The sequence below is a fragment of the Stegostoma tigrinum genome, chromosome 23 (genome assembly GCF_030684315.1).
Source record: "Stegostoma tigrinum isolate sSteTig4 chromosome 23, sSteTig4.hap1, whole genome shotgun sequence".
In the NCBI taxonomy this organism is placed as follows: Eukaryota; Metazoa; Chordata; class Chondrichthyes; order Orectolobiformes; family Stegostomatidae; genus Stegostoma; species Stegostoma tigrinum.
Window position 1 is genome coordinate 5666610 of NC_081376.1, and position 18648 is coordinate 5685257.

The following is an 18648-nucleotide window of genomic DNA, read 5'->3' on the forward strand; positions in this document are numbered from 1 at the left end:
ACTGAAGGGTGTCATCGTTTCATATTGGCCCAGGAGAAGTAGTTTAGGTTCCATAAAACACAGGAACAGAAGCAGGTCATTCCGCCAACCAGTAAGGTCATGTAGGTCTACTAATCTCCAACACCACTTTCCTGCCTTTTTCCTGTACCCCTTGATTCCCTTACTGATTAAAAATCAGCCTTGATTATTCTTAACAACCCAGCCTCTACATCTTGTTGTGGTAAAGAATTTCACAGATTGACTGACTATGTTCTGAGAGAAGAAAGTCCATCTAATCTCCGTCTGAAGTGGGCTGTCCTCACTCTGGCATCATGCCCTCTGGGCCTGAACTCTCCAACAAAGACCAACAAGCTTTTAGCGCATCTACCTTGTCAAGTGCCAAAAGCATCGTGTATGGTTCGATAGGTCGCCCCCCCCCCCCGCCCCCCAATTCTTTGGAACTCCAATGAGTACAAGTTTAACCTTTCCTTAAGAAAATCCCTCCATACCCATGATCGACCTAGTAAGCCATCTCTGGACTGTCTCCAGTATCTTTGCCTTTGCTTAGATAAGGGCACCAAAATTGTCACAGTATTTCAGGTGTGGTCAAACGATACCATGTCTAGTTTTGGAAAGACTTTTCTATCTATCTTTTATACTCCATTTCCTTTAAAATAGTGGCCAACTTTCCCTTTGCCTTCCCAACTACCTGCTGAACTTGGATGGTAGTCTTTTGTCATTCATGCATGAAGACCCCCCAAATCTCTGTGCTGTAGCTTTCTGCAGTTTTCCCCCATTTAAATAATATTCACCTCCTCTATTCTTCCTGCCAAATTGCATAACCTCCCATTTTTCCACATTATATTCCATCTGCCAAATTTTTGTCCACGCGTTTAATCTTTCTGTATCCTTCTGCAGACTGTGCCATCCTCACCAATTGCCTTTCCACCTGTTTTAGTATCATTCACAAACTTAGCTATAGTACATTCACTTTCCTCATCCAAATGATTAATCTTTGGTAAATAATTGCCTGAGGGAGGCAATACATTCCAAAAGTTTGTGATTTCAAATAATCCTGTTGGCCTATGACCTGGTGTCGTGTGACTTTTGACTTGTCCACCCTGGCCCAACACCAGCACCTCCACGTCTTATATAAGTATAGCACAGTTGGTTCTGACCCAATTTTCTCTCTCTCTAACCAAGCACTGAATTTTACTTTATTTTGGTCGCTGTTTCCTAGGAGATCTTTTACTTAAAGGACATTCATTATATCTGCTTCATTACACACCGCCAGATACAACAGGTCTGCTCCCTTGTTCAGTTCCACAACATACTGTTGTAGGAAACAATCGCAAACGCATTCTGAATTCTTCCTCGTGGCTACCTCTGCCAATCTGATTATTCCAATGCACGTGATTATTAAAGTCACTCATGATTTATATGTACACTCATTAGCTCCTGATCTATTCTCCATCTTACAGCAACTGTTCAGGAACCTATAGACTACTCTCAAAAGTGTTCATCTTCCACCTCCACCCCTACGATACTCCATCTTTCGGTCCAGGATCACTTCTTGCTATGATGTATATTCCATCCCGTACTGACAAACTGACCCCACCACCCTTTACTTCCTGACTGTCCTTTCAAAAAAATCAGTTTCCTGAATTTTAGATCCCCGTTTTTAATGTGCTTGGAACCATGTCTCTATAAGCGATCATATCTGTTAACGCATGTTTGTGATGTTACTTAATTTGTTTTTCAAATTTGTGCATTTAAGTGAAGAGACACTAATTTTGACTTGGTGCAATTATTCCCCCCCCACCCCGACCCCTTTGACACCTCACTAGTTTTTTTTCAGTGTTTATTCACTCAGTCCCATTCTGCAAAGCATAATCTAAATAGCTGCCCTATAATGCTGTCTGGCCCTTTCATTTTGTAAGTTTATACGTCATTTCTCCAGAATGTCTCCCCAGTTCTAATTAGTATAAATGGGTGAGGGCCATCAGACTAGATTTTAATTGAAATTCACATAACTTCAATCATTCTCATTTTGCCAATTATGAAAAAAGGCAATTGACAGAAACTGAGTTATCCTACGTTTCATCATCTAGTTATTGAAATTCAATTTCTCCAAGTGTTTATTTGTAGGATTATTCATTAATCTCAATCGGAATTCAGAATCAACCTGGCAAACTGAACTAATCATACTTAGATGAGGTGCATCCTTGAAAAGCACCAAAAAAGCCTAACAAAAATTATTCAAAAGTATTTGAAAAATAAATTAATAAACTATTTATCATGCTGAATTAGTTTTTTTATTTACTCCCTGAACGTTATCTCTGATTTCCTGCTAACTCTATAGAAAGTACCATGGAAATATTCAAAACATCCTGCTCTAATTCAGTGTGTGTCAGGGAGTAAGGAAATTGATCAACAGAAAGTTAAATCCCTCAGGAAATTCCTGGGTCGTCCTCTTAATAGTACCTTGGTGCCTTAACATGCAGCTTTAGCCATACATGCGGCCTTTGACAATCCTGAAATTGGAACATCGCTTTTCTGCTGGGACAAACAAGCCTCCCCTTTCTGATTGTAACATTGGAGGCCACAGCGGATAGCTATTGATGCTTGTCACACAGTGTCCCAGGGAATATGCAAAGTGGCTTCTTCACTGCAGCAGACAGTCTCTTCCCTTGCAGGGAGGCTACTACGGAAAAGTGGCCTCGGTTCAAACAAATTTGCTTTCTACTTCTGATTTGCTCCGAGTGAGGTCTTGAAAGATGATCAGGTGAGGCAGGATTAGCTTTGAAAGTCTTTTGACAAAAAGCCTCAGCACTTCTGAACCATCAGAACTCTCACTTCTGAGACATCAGTGCTCCAGCTTCAGATTGAATCTTGATCATCAACAGAACCACAAGGACAGGGAAGAGACATATGAGTGAGTCAGGTACGCAGAAGAGGCAGCATCTCTACACCTTGTTATCTCAGATTCTGCAGCATCGGCAGTTTCTACTATCTCTGTAACAACTTTATTCTGCTGCCATTTTTTCTGTGTCAAACTGCAATATTATTTTCTACTCATTCTCTCTTAGATTATAAATTTAACTTGCTTAAATATAAATAGCAATCATACGTAGATGCTGTGCAATTGCCTAGTCAGAACAGATAAAGGGTTGTGAGGGGAGGTGTCAATCAGGTCATGCAGGAAACTACATTCAATTGAATCTCACGATGCTCAACAAGATTACAGGCAGCATTGACTAACTGGCTGCTTAAACTTATTGTTAAAGTAAAACAATGTTAAACAGGGCAAATTTTAAATGGGAACTTTGTATCGAAGAATCCTTTTGATGTTGCTGCCCACCCATCACTCGGTGTAATGTACCACAGCTCAGTAAAGTCCCAGTCCCTACTAGCAGAGTTTGATGTCATGTACATGTCAATGTTATTAAAAGTATAAATTATAGTTGGGAAAACTATTGTACAGTAAATAAAAAACCAATTCAGCATGATAGTTTATTAATTTATTTTTCAAATACTTTTGAATAATTTTTGTTAGGCTTTTTTTGGTGTTTTTCAAGGATGCACCTCATCTAAGTATGATTAGTTCAGTTTGCCAGGATGATTCTGAATTCCGATTGAGATTAATGAATAATCCTACAAATAAACACTTGGAGAAATTGAATTTCAATAACTAGATGATGAAACTCCGTTTCTGTCAATTGCCTTTCTTTTCATAATTGGCAAAATGAGAATGATTGAAGTTATGTCAATTTCAGACTTAATTAAAGAATACCTTGGGTGCCAATGGAAAAATATTGTGTTTTTGGTTAGGGTTAAAATAGGGTTAAAATACTTTGTTTTAAATGCAAACAATTACTTTATTGTGCTATAACAAAGTAGATGAACACAGCAGGCCGAGCAGATCAGAGGAGCAGGAAAGCTGACGTCTCGGGTCTAGACCCTTCTTCAGAAAATATTTTCTCTACGCCCTGTTATCTCAGATTCTGCAGCATCGGCAGTTCCTGCTATCTCTGTAGCAAGTTTATTCTGCTGCCATTTTTTCTGTGTCAAACTGCAATAATGTTTTCTACTCATTCTCTCTTAAATTTATAATCTAACTTGCTTAAATATAAATAGCAATCATATGTAGATGCTGTGCAAATACTCAATTGTCTGGTATGCTGTGCCTGGTGTTTACTTTGTGATGAAGTAATGAAAATGTGCATCATTATTCAATGTATACCCACAAAACATTAGTCCATCTTTAAGATCTGTAATAGCCCCTAGAGGTAATAAGCCCAGTTCTGCTGCTCCTTTATCCACAATTGTTTTCATTATGAGAAGAATTTTGAAATATCATTGGTTTCCCTTAAGTCACTTAGTTTGTGTAAAGCCTTAGAGAGTTTTGTGCAATTACTGTTTGTCTTAACCAATGAGGTAAAAGGTTGCCTACACATCCATGTTCAGGACATGGAATAGCTAAGACTTCTATCTCCAGTTGTTACTTGTAAATAAACAAATTCATCCACTGCCCCATCCAGCCCGAACGTTCAAAGCGTTTGCAGTTTGTAAAATCTTAGCGTCTTAAAAATAAGTAAATTAGGCTAAAGTAGCCACACAGCTGTGGTTATCAGCAACAAGACTGTATCAGAATTTTATGTTCTGTTAATAAAACTTAATATCCTCGATATTGCCTTTGAATAATTTTTGTTAGTTTTTTTGGTAATTTTTAAGGATGCACCTCATCTAAGCATTTCTTTAGAGAATTAAATGATGGAACCAAGATAGAACATAGAAATATTTTGATTGATTATTTTGAATTGAATTTTGAGTTGGAAGACAAATAAACACTTGGAGAAATTAAATTTCAATAACTAGATGATGAAATTTTGGATAACTCGGCTTCTATTAATTGCCTTTCATTTCATAATTTGTAAATTGAGAGATTGAAGTTATGGCTTTTTCTGACTTAATTGAAAGAATAGCTTATTAAAGAGGTACTATCTCCATGAAAATGTGAAATGTAATCACATTGTCACATCATGTGTATATGATTAAATGACAAATAGTGCTTTATCTTCCCAAAGGGAGTAAATGTATGTTATAACCAATGTATAATATTAGATATGAAGTAGTCCTACCCACTTGGCTAAATTACACACATTTCAAGTCTGAGATTTTTCAGTTGGGTTTTTTTTTGCAGGAACCTCAGACTCAACTGAAAGCTTGAAAAGCCAGAGCACTAACAGTTCATCTCAGCCTCTTCTTGCTGTCTCCAGTACTGTTCACATAGAGGATGACAACCAGATTGCTTGAAAATTCAAACCAACATCAGAATGACCAATTGCATGTGCCATGTAAGCTCTCCTGTCCATGTCACAGACTTGTCTCCATGGTGTACTTAACTCTTATTTTGTGACAGTTGGCCATGTTTCATGGTGTGCTTGTTTGACATTTGCTCTGTATATTTTTAAAAGAACCATGCAACTCATTTGTTTTTCCTTGCCTTTCCATTGATTTTCGCAGTTTGACTAATCTATTCCAAACCATGTTCAGACTTTAATTTATAATAGTTATTATTCTATAATGTCACTTGAAGCACATTCTACAGTAAAAGAAAATACATTTACTGGCCAGACACTCTTAAAGCTCATTTCTTTCTACTATTTACAGGGAAAACCAAGACTGCTCGAGTTTTCATTTTTAAGAAAGCAGCATTAACACTTGGTGGTAACTTAACTGAGAAAATTCAATAATACAAGGCTAAAGTATAACATTGAAGATATTTATTTATGAATCCATTTAATGTAAATTGAAGCTGTTTTGGATTTTTGCAGCATAGAAACTAACGTTTAATGCATAATTGGTTTAAATGAAGTTGCATTTGTAAAACAGCAGCACAATGTCCTGAGTGTGTACTTTGGACGACATCTACTTTATCATTTGGGCAGTTTTTTTTCCTCTTGTGCAAGTCTACTTGTAAAATTTTGTATCTTTCCGAACATGCTGAAATATCTGACTTTAATGTTCCATATGTTTCTGTCAACTCTCTTTAACCAATGAACTCCTGGAAACTGAACCATGAATCTTTCAAACTATAAGAGCAATGTACTAGGCCACTGAAGTGCATCCAGGTGATTATTTTCCATTGTAAGCTGAGGAATATATAATGTCTTCTGACTACTTTAACTATCATGTACCTTAAACATTTTTATTGTAACCTACAGTATACTTTGAATGTGTAGCTCATGTAATATCTTATTTATCTGTCTGTCATTGAGATATTTATTGTAAAAATTTATACATGAGGGTGGCAGTGGAATATTGAAGACTTATCTAAATCAAACAGGCCCGTATTTTTCTGGAAATGTTTAGCAGAACTGGCGGCATCTGTGGAGAGAAGTCAGGGTTAACGTTTTGGGTGAAGTGACCCTTGCTCAGAATTGTCTCGGGTTCTGAGAAAGGCATCACTCAACCCAAAACATTAACTTTGATTTCCCTTCGGCCGAGGCTGCCAGATTTGTGAGCTTTTCCAGCAATTTCTGAATTTTTTTTCTTATTTACAGCATCCGCAGTTCTTTTGGTTTTTACTTTAGTTCCATAATTTTATTGGATTTTTGAGAAATTAAATCCCTTTGATGTGCTATTGTCTGGGTTTCCTGTTGCACCCAAAACGAACCTTAATGGCCTGACATCTTACAACGTTTTTGAATCTAATTTTCAAAAAAAACTTTGCAGTTTATTTGACCATTTTGCTTGAGATTTTATGGTATTGCTGCTGGATGTCTAGTCTTTAATTGTGCCCCCCCCCCAAAAAAAAAGTAGTTTCTTACTAATTGTTGCTGGTCCTCCTTTAGAAGGGATTGTGTCCCTTCTCTATGCCATTCTGTTTCACATTCTTAACAAGTTTTCCATCAAACTTTTATGAAGAACAACATTGATACAGAAAGTGAATAGTAAAAATATGCAGTTGAATTAGAGCACAGATAAATACTTTGTAATGGCAAAAATATTTTAATGATCCTTGTTCAGTGTACATTGCCTGTCTCTGTTATACTATGGTCTGTTCCCAACTCTCTCCATTGCGACGAAAGTGAAACAGTCACCATATATGTAACATTTATCCACATGCAGTGTATACTTTTACTGTATTCACATTATTCTTGAATATTTACAATGTTAGGTAAGTGTGTTCAGGTAATGATAATACAGTAAATTCATTCAGTTCCATCTGCTGACATGGTGTCTTTACTCTGTGCCTTGTACCTGATCTTATGATGAAAGTATTTGTAAGAGGGGAATAATAAACTTGTCATTTGATCCGGTGATAATGATTCAGCAAAATCTGGAATTTCAAACTGTTTTGAATGAAAATACAAGTTTTCTATAAGCTGTACTGTAAATAGATGCTTACTTAGTTGAATGTATTGTGAATTGACACTGAAATCGCACACAAGAACAGCATAAAGTGGGTTATCCTGCTAATGGATGTTAATCATGTTAAAATTTGTCTATTGTAGATTTTAACTCATTTCCATGGAGCTTCATTACTACATTTATTAATAAATGTATCGCGTGCATCCTTTTAAAAGATTGAAGAAATTCACTGTAATTTCATATAAATGTGATTTTGCATTTGTTTGTAGTATATTGTATTGTAATAAAACGTAGCAAGCAACACTAATCAGCTTGTTAAGTCTATCTTTCACCAAAGTTTTAGGCGTGTTATGCCTAAACAAAACACCTGGTCACTTCATGTTCGGAGTATTTCAGTATTTAATCTATTGCAGTTTTGATCATGTTAGTAAACTCTATGGTCAAAAAAATGGATACCGTGAATGAGAGAGAAAAGAAAGCATTGCGGTGTTGGTATGACTGGACCATTTTTCTGGTTAAGTGCTTAATCTTTTAATCCATCCTAAATCACTTTGAGACTCCTCTGGTTTAAGGTCATACCCACTTAATTGTTTTAATCCCACAGGTTTGGATACACGCGTACAATTGAGACTGCACTGGTGAAGTTCAAACTATATAATCAAGATTTGAATTGTAAAAAATATTGGTATGAACTACTGAAAGTAGTTGAACTGCTTTATGATGTCACAGGAAGTTGTTGTTGCATCAGTGCAGTTATTCTGACATAATAACCAATGATATCTTCATAATAGAATGTGAGATCCCAAATATTAACACCTACCATCATCATATATGGAAGCTAGGATTTTCCCTTAATCAGCCAAAATCCATAAAGTATTTCCCTAATCACTAGGCAAGATGCTAGTGTGGTAATGTATTATGTACTGCTTCTAACCCTCGATTTAATGAATGGAAAAAAATTAATTCGAAAGCAAAAAGGTAAGGACTCGCAAGATTTTGTTTTATTGTTTTAGTCTGACTTTGTACTCCTCCCCATGTTATTCTAAAAGTAATTATAAACCAATTGTAAATATTTGCTGCCATGCCTGTGTGGGATTCCTTGAGATAATATCTCCATTGTAGACAGAATTAAAATAAAGGCACTTCCATGGAGAGGCAAGTACAGTACAAAACACAAGGAACTAGTTTCTGTATAGAATATTGGTCCGTTGTAAGCTGTTAAATCTAGAAGTCTCTGCGTTGCTTAAAAAATATTGCACATCTTCCTTGTGGAACTGTTACTTGCTTGTTGAAATGCATGCTGTACCAATGCTAACCAAACTGCTGAAAATTTGGCACCAATTTTGTACGGTTTGAAAAGGCAGGCTGTGATTGTATTGACAAGTTCGATAATATAATTCAACGGTACAGTTATTATGTGCTTGCAAAGGAAAGCTTTAATCAATTTCTCCTTATTCCGTTAATCTGGTTAAAATTGAAAGATTTAAGTTGTAAACAGCTACTGGTTTAGGTTGGTGGATGGGATCTGAATACCTGTGTGAATTTTATTTAAGATAACAGCAAGGTGTAGAACTGGACGAACACAGCAGGCCAAGCAGTATCAGAGGAGTAGGAATGCTGAGGTTTTGGACCTAGACCTTTCTTCCTGAAAGTGTCTAGGCCCGAAACGTCAGCTTTCCTGCTCTTCTGATGCTGCTTGGCCTCCTGTGTTCATCCAGCTCTACACCTTGTTGTCTCAGATTCTCCAGCATCTGCAGTTTCTACTACCTCTGAATTTTATTTACCAGTATTCATTTTAAGTACAGCCAATTCTATTTCCAAATGCTACTAAATTGGCCCAGGAAATGGCTTCGAACAAAGGGAGAGCCCAATTATATAGCCTGATTTTAGGGAATAATCCTTTGTGATACTGATGTCCCAAAATTGTTCATGTGAGTTTTAGCAGGCTTGGAGCAAGTACTTTGGATCAGTGGTTTCCAAAGTTCACTATCAACTCTGGATTCCTCACTTAGTTTTGAATCGGTTGGAGGCTGACTGATAAAGACTAATTGCCAGGTTCAATGAATGTTTCCCATAAGATTGCTAGAAAAGCAGAGGGTGAACTAGGTGGGCCTATGTGTTACCTCACAATAGTGCATTCTATTTTCAATACAATGGAAAATTAGCTAATGGTTTACAGCACAGAAAAGACATCTAGCTTTGAAATAATTGGTAGCCTGTGTTTTGCTATGTTATAAAATATAAGCAATATTCTTTGAAGAGAAGCAGACCTTCACCTGTTTTATGATTAAATCAAACGGGATGTCGGATGACAGATTAATGTCAGCAGGTCTTTATAATACTTTAATGGATTCTGATAATGATCTCATAATGGTTGATTATTGAATAACGTGTGGGAAGCTGCTACAAGATTCACAGTAATGATTGTATATGAGTTTTTAAAAAGACTTGTTGAACCTGTGATCAAAGGATGCTGGTTAGTAGGGAAAGCTAGAAACTAAAAGTTATTGTACAAGTACTTTTTTTTTCCTACTTATAATTGTCACAAGTGTCAGCTTCTTTATATTCCGCGCCAAATGGATGACCCATCTTGGTCTCCTCCAGTGGTCCCTGACAACATTCGGCAATAGTACTTGAAGACTTGTGCTCCAGAACTTGCCGTTTCCTTACCCAAGGTGTTCCATTACAGTTACAACACTGGCATCTACCTGACAATGTGGAAAATTGCCCATACATTTAAAAAAAATGCAGGTCAAATCCCCAACTCTCAATTATCACCTCATCTGTCTACTTTCGACCATCAGTAAAGTGATAGAGTGTGTTATCAACAGTGCTATTAATCAGTGCCTGTGCGGTGTCACCCAGTTTGGGTTCTGCCAGGGCCACTCAGCTCCTGACCTCATTACAGCCTTGGTTCAAACATGAACAAAAGAGCTGAATTCCAGAGGTGAGGTGAGAGTGACAGCTCTTGACATCAAGGCTGCATTGACTGAATGTGGCCTCATGGAGCCCTAACAAAACTGGAATCAATGGGTATCGGGGGGGCAAACTCTCCAGTGGTTGGAGTCATAGCTGACGCATAGGAAGATGGTCGTGGTTGTTGGAGGTCAGTCATCTCCGCTCCAGGATTTCCTCAGGGTAGTGTCCTAGAGTTTGAGAAGTATCGTAGGCCCAACCATCTTCAGCTGCTTCGTCAATGACCTTCTCTTCTTCATCAGGTCAGAAGCAGGGATATTCGCTGATGATTGCGTAATGTTCAGCACCATGGCTGTCTCCTCAGACACTGAAGTAGTCCATGTCAACATGCAACGAGATCTGGACAATATCCAGGCTTGGGCTGACAAGTGCCAAGTAACATTTGCGCCACACAAATGCCAGGCTGTGACCATCACCAATAAGAGACAATCTAACCACCATCCCTTGACATTCAATGGATTCAACTGAATCCCCCACTATCAACATCCTGGGGGTTATCATTGATCAGAAACTCAACTAGACTCAGCACATAAACACAGTAGCTAGAAGAGCCCGTCAGAGATTGGGAGTACTGTGGCGAGTAACACACCACCTTACTCCCAAAGCCTGTCCACAATCTACAAGGCACAAGTCAGGAGTGTGATGGAATACTCCTCACTTGCCTGGATGAGTGCAGCCCCAGCAACACTCAAGAAGCTGACACAATCCAGATAAAATAGTCCACTTGATTGGCACCACATCCACAAACACCCACTCACTCCATCACCGATGCTCAGTCACAGCAGTGTATACAATCTACAAGATGTACTGTGAAAATTCACCAAAAATCATCAGCCAGCACCTTCCAAACACATGACTACTTTCATCTAGAAGGACAAGGACAGCAGATATATGGGAACACCACCGCCTGCAAGTTCCCCTCCAAGCCACTCACCATCCCAATTTTGAAATAGTTTGCTGCTCCTTCATTGCCACTGGGACAAAATCCTCGAATTTCCTTCCTGATGACATTGGTGAATCCATCCACAGCAGGTGAACTTCAGCGATTCAAGAAGGCATCTCACCACCTTCTCAAGGACAACTAGGGACGGCAAGAAATGCTGGTCAGCCAGTGATACCCACAGCCCTCAAAATGAATAAATAAAAAAATTATGATCTAGAATGCAGTGCCTGAAATGCTAGTGAAGGTAAATTAAAGGTAACTTTCTGAAGATAATTAGCAAAACATTTGAAAGTTTAAACCATTGTGCAGGGCAATGGGAAAGAGCAGAAGAATTGAACTAATTAAGTTTTTTTTCAGAGTGTCAGCAGATTCACAATGGAGTGTGAATAACCTTCAGTGCTATAACGTTCTGTGGGGGCTACGTTCGTAAGAAAATATGCATGTTGATGTGATTAACTCTTTCACCTCCTCAAACTAGTCCCTTAGTTCAGTAGAGACTGCACTACAAACTTAGTTTATTGTACTGTGCGTGACCAGAACTAAACGTGCAAAGGGCCCAAATATGACAGGCTTAAAGGGGTATTGCTTTCTGACTGGAGTACTTGCTGGACCTATTTGTGGAAATGATGGGGTGATCTGTGGCAAACTCACCTCAGAGTTAATACTAAGGTTGTAAACAGTCTGGTATAGCCTCATCCTGTGGCTGTGGAGAAAGATGGAATATGTGGATAGGAAAGTGTTTGCAAGTGGAACAAATATGATGGCTTCTGTCTTCCCAGCACTTAGAAACAATTACTGCTCATTCAATGCTGAATATGTAGTCTGATTGCAATGAAATGGAGTGTTATAGAGGGGTGACAGTGAGAGAGATTTGGATAGCATCAATTGTGTACCATCGATGCTCGTTCACAATGTAGTGTTCAACTCGGAACAATTGACTCATGAATAGAGTATGAAATATAAAATTTAGGAAGTGTTTGATTTTTGTTTCTATGTTTTGTTGGTTAGAATCATAGTGTACAAGTTCAAAACATACACAAAGCTCTGATATCTCTGCCGATTCTAATGCTCCAAATCTCAAGGTTTTATCAGTAATGAAAAGCAGAGAGAGTCACACATTTCTGAAGAGAATTTTCATTTTTTAAAAATCTTTTGTCCTTTATTTCTCTTTTTTATTCCTTTTATTGAGTCATGCAGCCTGGAAACACATACCTCAGTCCAACAGGTCCCTGCCAAACATAATCCCAAACTGAACTAGTCTCACCTGCCTGCTCCTGGCCCATATCCCTACAAACCTTTCCTATTCACGTACTTATCCAAATGTCTTTTTTTTCCCATTTTCAATGTTCTTTCTATTTAATGCTATCTAAAAGTTACCACCTATTTAAGATTAGAGTTGGTAGATTTTGTAAATGCATACAAATGTCTACAAACCTCAATTACTTGCTCATTCGGAAACCCTTTGTGGAAGAGTTCTTTAACTTCTAATATACTTTTTCTTTAACCACTAACATACCACCAGATGGAACTCTCCACCCAGATATAAAAGAGGCAGAGGTTAGTTCTATCAAGTTTGTTTATTTTGAATGGCTTCCTCAGTGCCTCATGGCATCTTCCCTATCTCTACCCACATACACTCACCACTCCCCTCCCCTCCCCCACCTCCCCAAAAACAAGGTCAGGGAAAAGGATAAGATGTAGTGTAAGACCTGAGTGGAAACCTTGATTTTTGTACACTGAGCAGTTACTGTGTTTGCAGCTAAGAACTGGGAACTATAAACACTGCAAGGTAAAGGAGAAGAACATCATCCCTGGATTAAGAATGCGAAAGATGAGCAGGATGTGAGAGCTACTGGCTGAACCAGCATTTATTGACCATCCCTAATTGCTCAGAGAGGTATTAAGAGCCAAATACATTGCTGTGGGTCTGGAGGCACGTGGGCCAGACCAGATAAGGATGGCAGATTTCCTCCGCTGAAGGACTTTAGTGAACCAGGTGGATTTTTACAGCAATCAACAATGCTTTCCTATTTGCCATTAGATTAGTTTTTAACTCTAGATGCTATTGCATTCAGCTGTCATCATCTGCTATCATGGTGTTGGAATCCTGTGTCCCAGATAGATTTTTGAATAGTAAGGGAATTAAGGGTTGAGGTAAGCAAGCGGTGAGTGGAGTGGAGTCCATGAAAAAATTAACTATCATGTTATTGAATAGTGGAGCAGGCTCAATGGGCCAGACAGCCCACTCCTGCTCCTGTTTCTTATGTTTAGAAGGAATTGAAGTTTTAGGCAGCTCTGTGGTCTGGTAGGACTATGGTGTTGCGACCTTTACATATATAATGCCACTATTTCTGTCCTAATTTTATTGGTAAAGTGGGGAACAACCTGTGTGGCTTTTCTTGCATGCCTGTTGAATGGGCCCCCAGTAACTGTTGTTCAGTTAATTTTAATCCTAGGTACATAGAACATTACAGCGCAGTACAGGCCCTTCGGCCCTCGATATTGTGCCGACCTGTGAAACCAATCTGAAGCCCATCTAACCTACACTATTCTATTGTCATCCATGTGTTTATTCAATGACCATTTGAATGCCCTTAAAGTTGGTGAGTCCACTACTGTTGCAGGCAGGGCATTCCGTGCCCTTCCTACTCTGGGTAAAGAACCTACCTATAACTTCTGTCCTATATCTATCACCCTTCAATTTAAAGCTATGTTCCTTTGTGCTAGTAAATTGATAGTTTAAAAACCTGGCAATGGGCCATACAAAAATAATGCAAAAGTATTGATCAAAGTAAAACACTAATTCTTGGGGATAGAGAGAGAGATAATGGGAACTGCAGATGCTGGAGATTCCAAGATAATAAAATGTGAGGCTGGATGAACACAGCAGGCCAAGCAGCATCTCAGGAGCACAAAAGCTGACGTTTCGGGCCTAGACCCACTAAGTCTTGGGGTTAGGTTAAGTATTGGATCAAATGTAATGTCCTTTAGCGAAGGAAACTGCCATCCTTACCTGGTCTGGTCTACGTGTGACTCCAGACCCACATCAATATGGTTGACTCTTAACTACTTTATGAGATGGACAATAAATGCTGCCTGGCCAGTGATGCCCTCATCCTGAGAATGAATTAAAAAACAAACACAATCCATCTTTGGTTCAATGCATCATTTCACAATTACACAAATTTAATTCCTATTTCACATTTTTCATCATTGCAAGTTCCTCATCTGACAACAGTTACTCGTCAGAACTGACTGTTTTTCTGCTGCTTCACTTTCTTTTTAATCAGTTACTTTACTTCCAGAGTTGCTCATCCCCTGCTCCTTTCCCCACTGTGTAGCTCTGCTTCAATGTCTCTAACAGTACCCAAATCTGTAACTGTCTCTTTTGGAAGAAAGTGTGGGGACCACAGTGGGCTGAGGTGAACTCCAGTGTACTCTCATCCCATCTAATTTTACTAAGGTTAAAGATTCCTGCAGTAGAATAGGCAAACCTGTATCTGTCTAATGGATGTGTGTCTCACGCAGTCACCACATTATCTGGGGGTTTGGTTTCTGGTCTGTTTGTTTTCTCCTAAACAAGCTGATACATGACTGTTTAAGCAATGGCTGGATTTCACCACTGCAAGCCTGATGAACATTCTTCAGGTGTGAATATGAACAATGAGACCAGGTACTCAACTAACTCATCTACATCACAGCTAGGTACAACCCAAACCCCTTCCCGGTGGAACTCACTGGCGCGTGTTTAGGAGTGGGAGCCTTGACTGATTCTTCCTCCTTTCCTAACACTGCCAACCTAACCAGGTAACTTGACACAGGAGGATGATAATAATTAAATACTTCTGGCTTACAGCAGTAGACCAAGAAAAGCCTCTACCTGTTACGAAGCATAAGCTTATCTCTGGCACAATAGACAAGGCTATTTAGAACTAAAAGCACTGGCATTTTTGAAATATGATATCTCCAAAGTGAAAAGGCAAGATTATTGTGGTAACATTAAACTTGTCAGTCCTTTGTTAATGTTCAATCTTCCAAAGTCATGCTAACCTTACTCCTGAGGGAGTGGGGGCCGTGTCCTCTGGGGCTTAGTCTCCAATGAGTTCCTCAGCTACTGTCCGTTTATTAGTCATTCGGCCTCCTATCAACTCCTACGGATGGCATCTTTTTATTCAGTGTCTGCCCCTGAGAATTGTGGTGATAAATCTCAGCGATCTAGCAGCACTGCAACTCATTCATTTCAGCCTGATCCTGTAGTCATGATGGGTTTTACACTCACCCTATTTTAGGGACAGTTTTTGAATTGCAAAATGATACTTGCATAATTCAATCACTAGCCTTTCATAATGTGATTCTCTGCTGTTCCATTTTAGCTAGGTTAATGACTTGATGTTAATTATGGCCTTCCATTGAAGGTAGTTGATGCTACAAAGGGAAGGAAACAGTGCTATGGTGGAATATCACCAGACTGGAAAGAGGTCCAGGTTCAGTGTCTGGGATTACAGCTTCAAATTCTGTCATGGCAGCTTTGGAAATGTAAGCTTAACTCTTTCATAACTCTGGAAGTAAAAGCTACCCTCAGTGGTGGGAACCATAAATCTATCAGCTATTGCTGTAAAAAAGACCCATGTGGTTCACAAATGCCCTTCAGGGAAGAAAATCTGCCAACCTTTACTCAGTCTGGCCTAGATGAGACTCCAGACCCACAGCAATGTGCTTGGTCCTTCACTGCCCTCTTAAATGGTCTACTCAGCGTAATTAGGGATGGGTAATAAACAGTAGTCATACCATCGATACACGTTGATGAAACAGTTTGTAAAAATAAACATGAAGTGAGACTTAGAAACCCTATCACAGTCACTGCTGGGGGAGTGATTGAAACTGGGAGTTTCATAAGAGACCAGGATTGGAGGAGATAAGAGAACTCTCTGGATTGGAGGGACTGTTGGAAAAGTATGGAACAGTAAGGCCATGGATGGATTTTCAAAGTCGGGCATTGCCCAATGGAGCCTGTGAAAGTTAGAGCATGATAAATTTGTGATGAGCTCTAAGTCATGTAGGAAGGATCGAGTTGGGGAGCTAGAAAATTGTCAATGTTGGATGTGACAAATTCTCAGATGAGGGTTTCTACAGCAGATGAGCTGAAGTAAGGTTGTAATAGTGGCATTTACAGAGTTGAAAGTAGACAGCCTGAAGATGGTGTGGGTATGCAGTTATGAACACCACATGGTTATAAGCTGGGTATCCAGTGTGCTAAGTGAGTGTGCATTTTAAAATTTGTGTTGTTGAGCAAGATTACTTGTGGTTTAGGGCCAGTTGTGACTTCAGACATTTTTCCACGTGAATAGAGATGAAAGTGTAAGATGTTCCATGCGATTTGAGAGTGTTTCTCTCTCTGTGAATCATATTTGACCGCAGTTAGCTATCAATTTCCCATCATAGTGATGGATGAGTTCCTGTTTTGTCTTTCGGTTTGAGAACTGCACCTAAGCTCTTCGGGCTTGTGTTCATGACTAGGTGTGGTTTTCTCAGAGGCTGCATTGACAGTGTTATTTTAGTATGTGTTGTATAATAAAGGCCACAGAGTATTTTTTAATGGACACAATCTTTCAAGATGACTCCTGGAATTGAGATGACTTGATCCAATTGAGCCAATAAAAGCAGACAGACTGACATGTTTAGGAATTGGTTCACGCTTCGGCAACACAATGAATCTTTCCAAAGGTGTGAGAATTAAAAGCTTCTAAGAGAACAGGAGACTGAAAGGAAACCACAGGGATCTCTGGCATGTGACTTCTTTCTGGAACAACAATTTATCAGAGTTAGCGAAGCAGCTGTTAGTTTTCTTTGGTTGTGCTTAAACAGGCTGTGAAGATATCATTTTGGCAGAACACCTCAAGCAGGAGTCTGAGACACCTTCTCAGAGACTCAGGTCTCAGGAAAAGGAAACAAATAAAAAGGCTTTCAGAACTCAACTATTGCTCTTCTCACAGAATCTAGGTATTTTGCAAATGTCATAACTGTACAGCTAGTGAGGAACAAGGAAGCATCTCCATGTGTTGTGCTAACTGAATACACCTTTAGAAGCATTCTCCAAGTATTTTACTATAGAAGCCATTAGAACTGCTAAATTCAGACTAAGTTTTCATTCCTTTTAAATCTGAAAGAGAAATCTTGAAGCGAGTAACATGCCTGCATCAATAACGGACTGCTCTTACTTCACATTTTATCTCTTATCCATACCTTTATCAAAACTTTGCATTTTTAGCTAATAAATTCACAAGTTTCAAATCTGTCTTTCTTGAAGCTGAGGTTACATTCGACATGACATTGTAGGAATGGCATGTTGCTATGGTTCGAGGTGTTGTTAAATGACATTCCCACCTACACTTACATTTATGGCAGTAAGTACACCTTCACCTTGTGGTGCAGACTCACTCATACACTGAGATGCCTCAGCTGCTCACTTCACTCCGAAGTCAAACTTTGTGTATTGAGGGAAGTCCAAAGCCTGGAACAGGAAATGATTTCTTTAGCCAGTGGTTAGAATCTGGAATGCTCTGCCTGGGGGGGTGGGGGTGGGTGCAGAAGGCTAGATTGACAAAGGGGAGTTGGATATGGACATGGAGAGAAAATGTTTGCATGAGGGACGAATTAATTTGCTCTCGCAGAAGACTAACTAACATTCATTCCCCATCCATCCGCTGTGCCCAGAGTAAAATAAAAATTGGCCTTCCTGAACACAGCAGGCCAAGCGGCATCAGAGGAGCAGGAAAGCTGACGTTTTGGGTCTAGACCCTTCTTCAGAAATGGGGGAGGAGAAAGGGGGTTCTGAAATAAATATGGAGAGAGGGGGAGGTGGATAGAAGATAGATAGAGGAGAAGATAAGTGGAGAGGAGACAGACAGGTCAAAGAGGCGGGGATGGAGCCAGTAAAGGTGAGTGTAGGTGGGGCGTTAGGGAGGGGCTAGGTCAGTCCAGGGAGGACGGAGAGGTCAAGGGGGTGGGATGAGGTTAGTAGGTAGGAGGTGGGGGTGGAGCTTGAGGTAGGAGGAGGGGATAGGTGGAAGGAAGGACAAGTTTGGGAGGCGGGGATGAGCTGGGCTCGTTTTGGGATACAATGGCGGGGAGGGGAGATTTTGAAGCTTGTAAAGTCCACATTTGATACCATTGGGCTGCAGCGTTCAACTATCTCTAAGAAGCCTACTGTTAGATTCTTTGACTGGGCAGCACATACGAATCTATCCTGATTGTGATGAGAGCTGCATTAAAAATCCATTTCAGATAATCAGTCAAGCTCATAATCTACAGTTCCTACTATCTCTGAAACTCATGTTTGCTGGAAGTGACTGACATCCCATCCTCCCCGTCAC

General features: G+C 39.5%; 1 protein-coding gene across 5 annotated transcripts in view; it reads left to right on the plus strand.

Annotated features, from left to right (window-relative positions):
* Window positions 1–7663, plus strand: part of LOC125462244 (E3 ubiquitin-protein ligase MGRN1-like) — a 149119-nt gene extending 141456 nt beyond the window's left edge. For 3 of the 5 annotated variants that reach the window (XM_048552043.2, XM_048552045.2, XM_048552046.2), the window contains exon 16: window positions 5183–7663. In XM_048552043.2, coding sequence (XP_048408000.1) covers window positions 5183–5295 — 113 coding nt within the window. In that variant the 3' untranslated portion in view covers window positions 5296–7663. The remainder of the gene's footprint in view (window positions 1–5182) is intronic. The other 2 variants (XM_048552044.2, XM_048552047.2) reach the window with 2 other exon arrangements.
* The last annotated feature ends 10985 nt before the right edge of the window (window positions 7664–18648 follow it).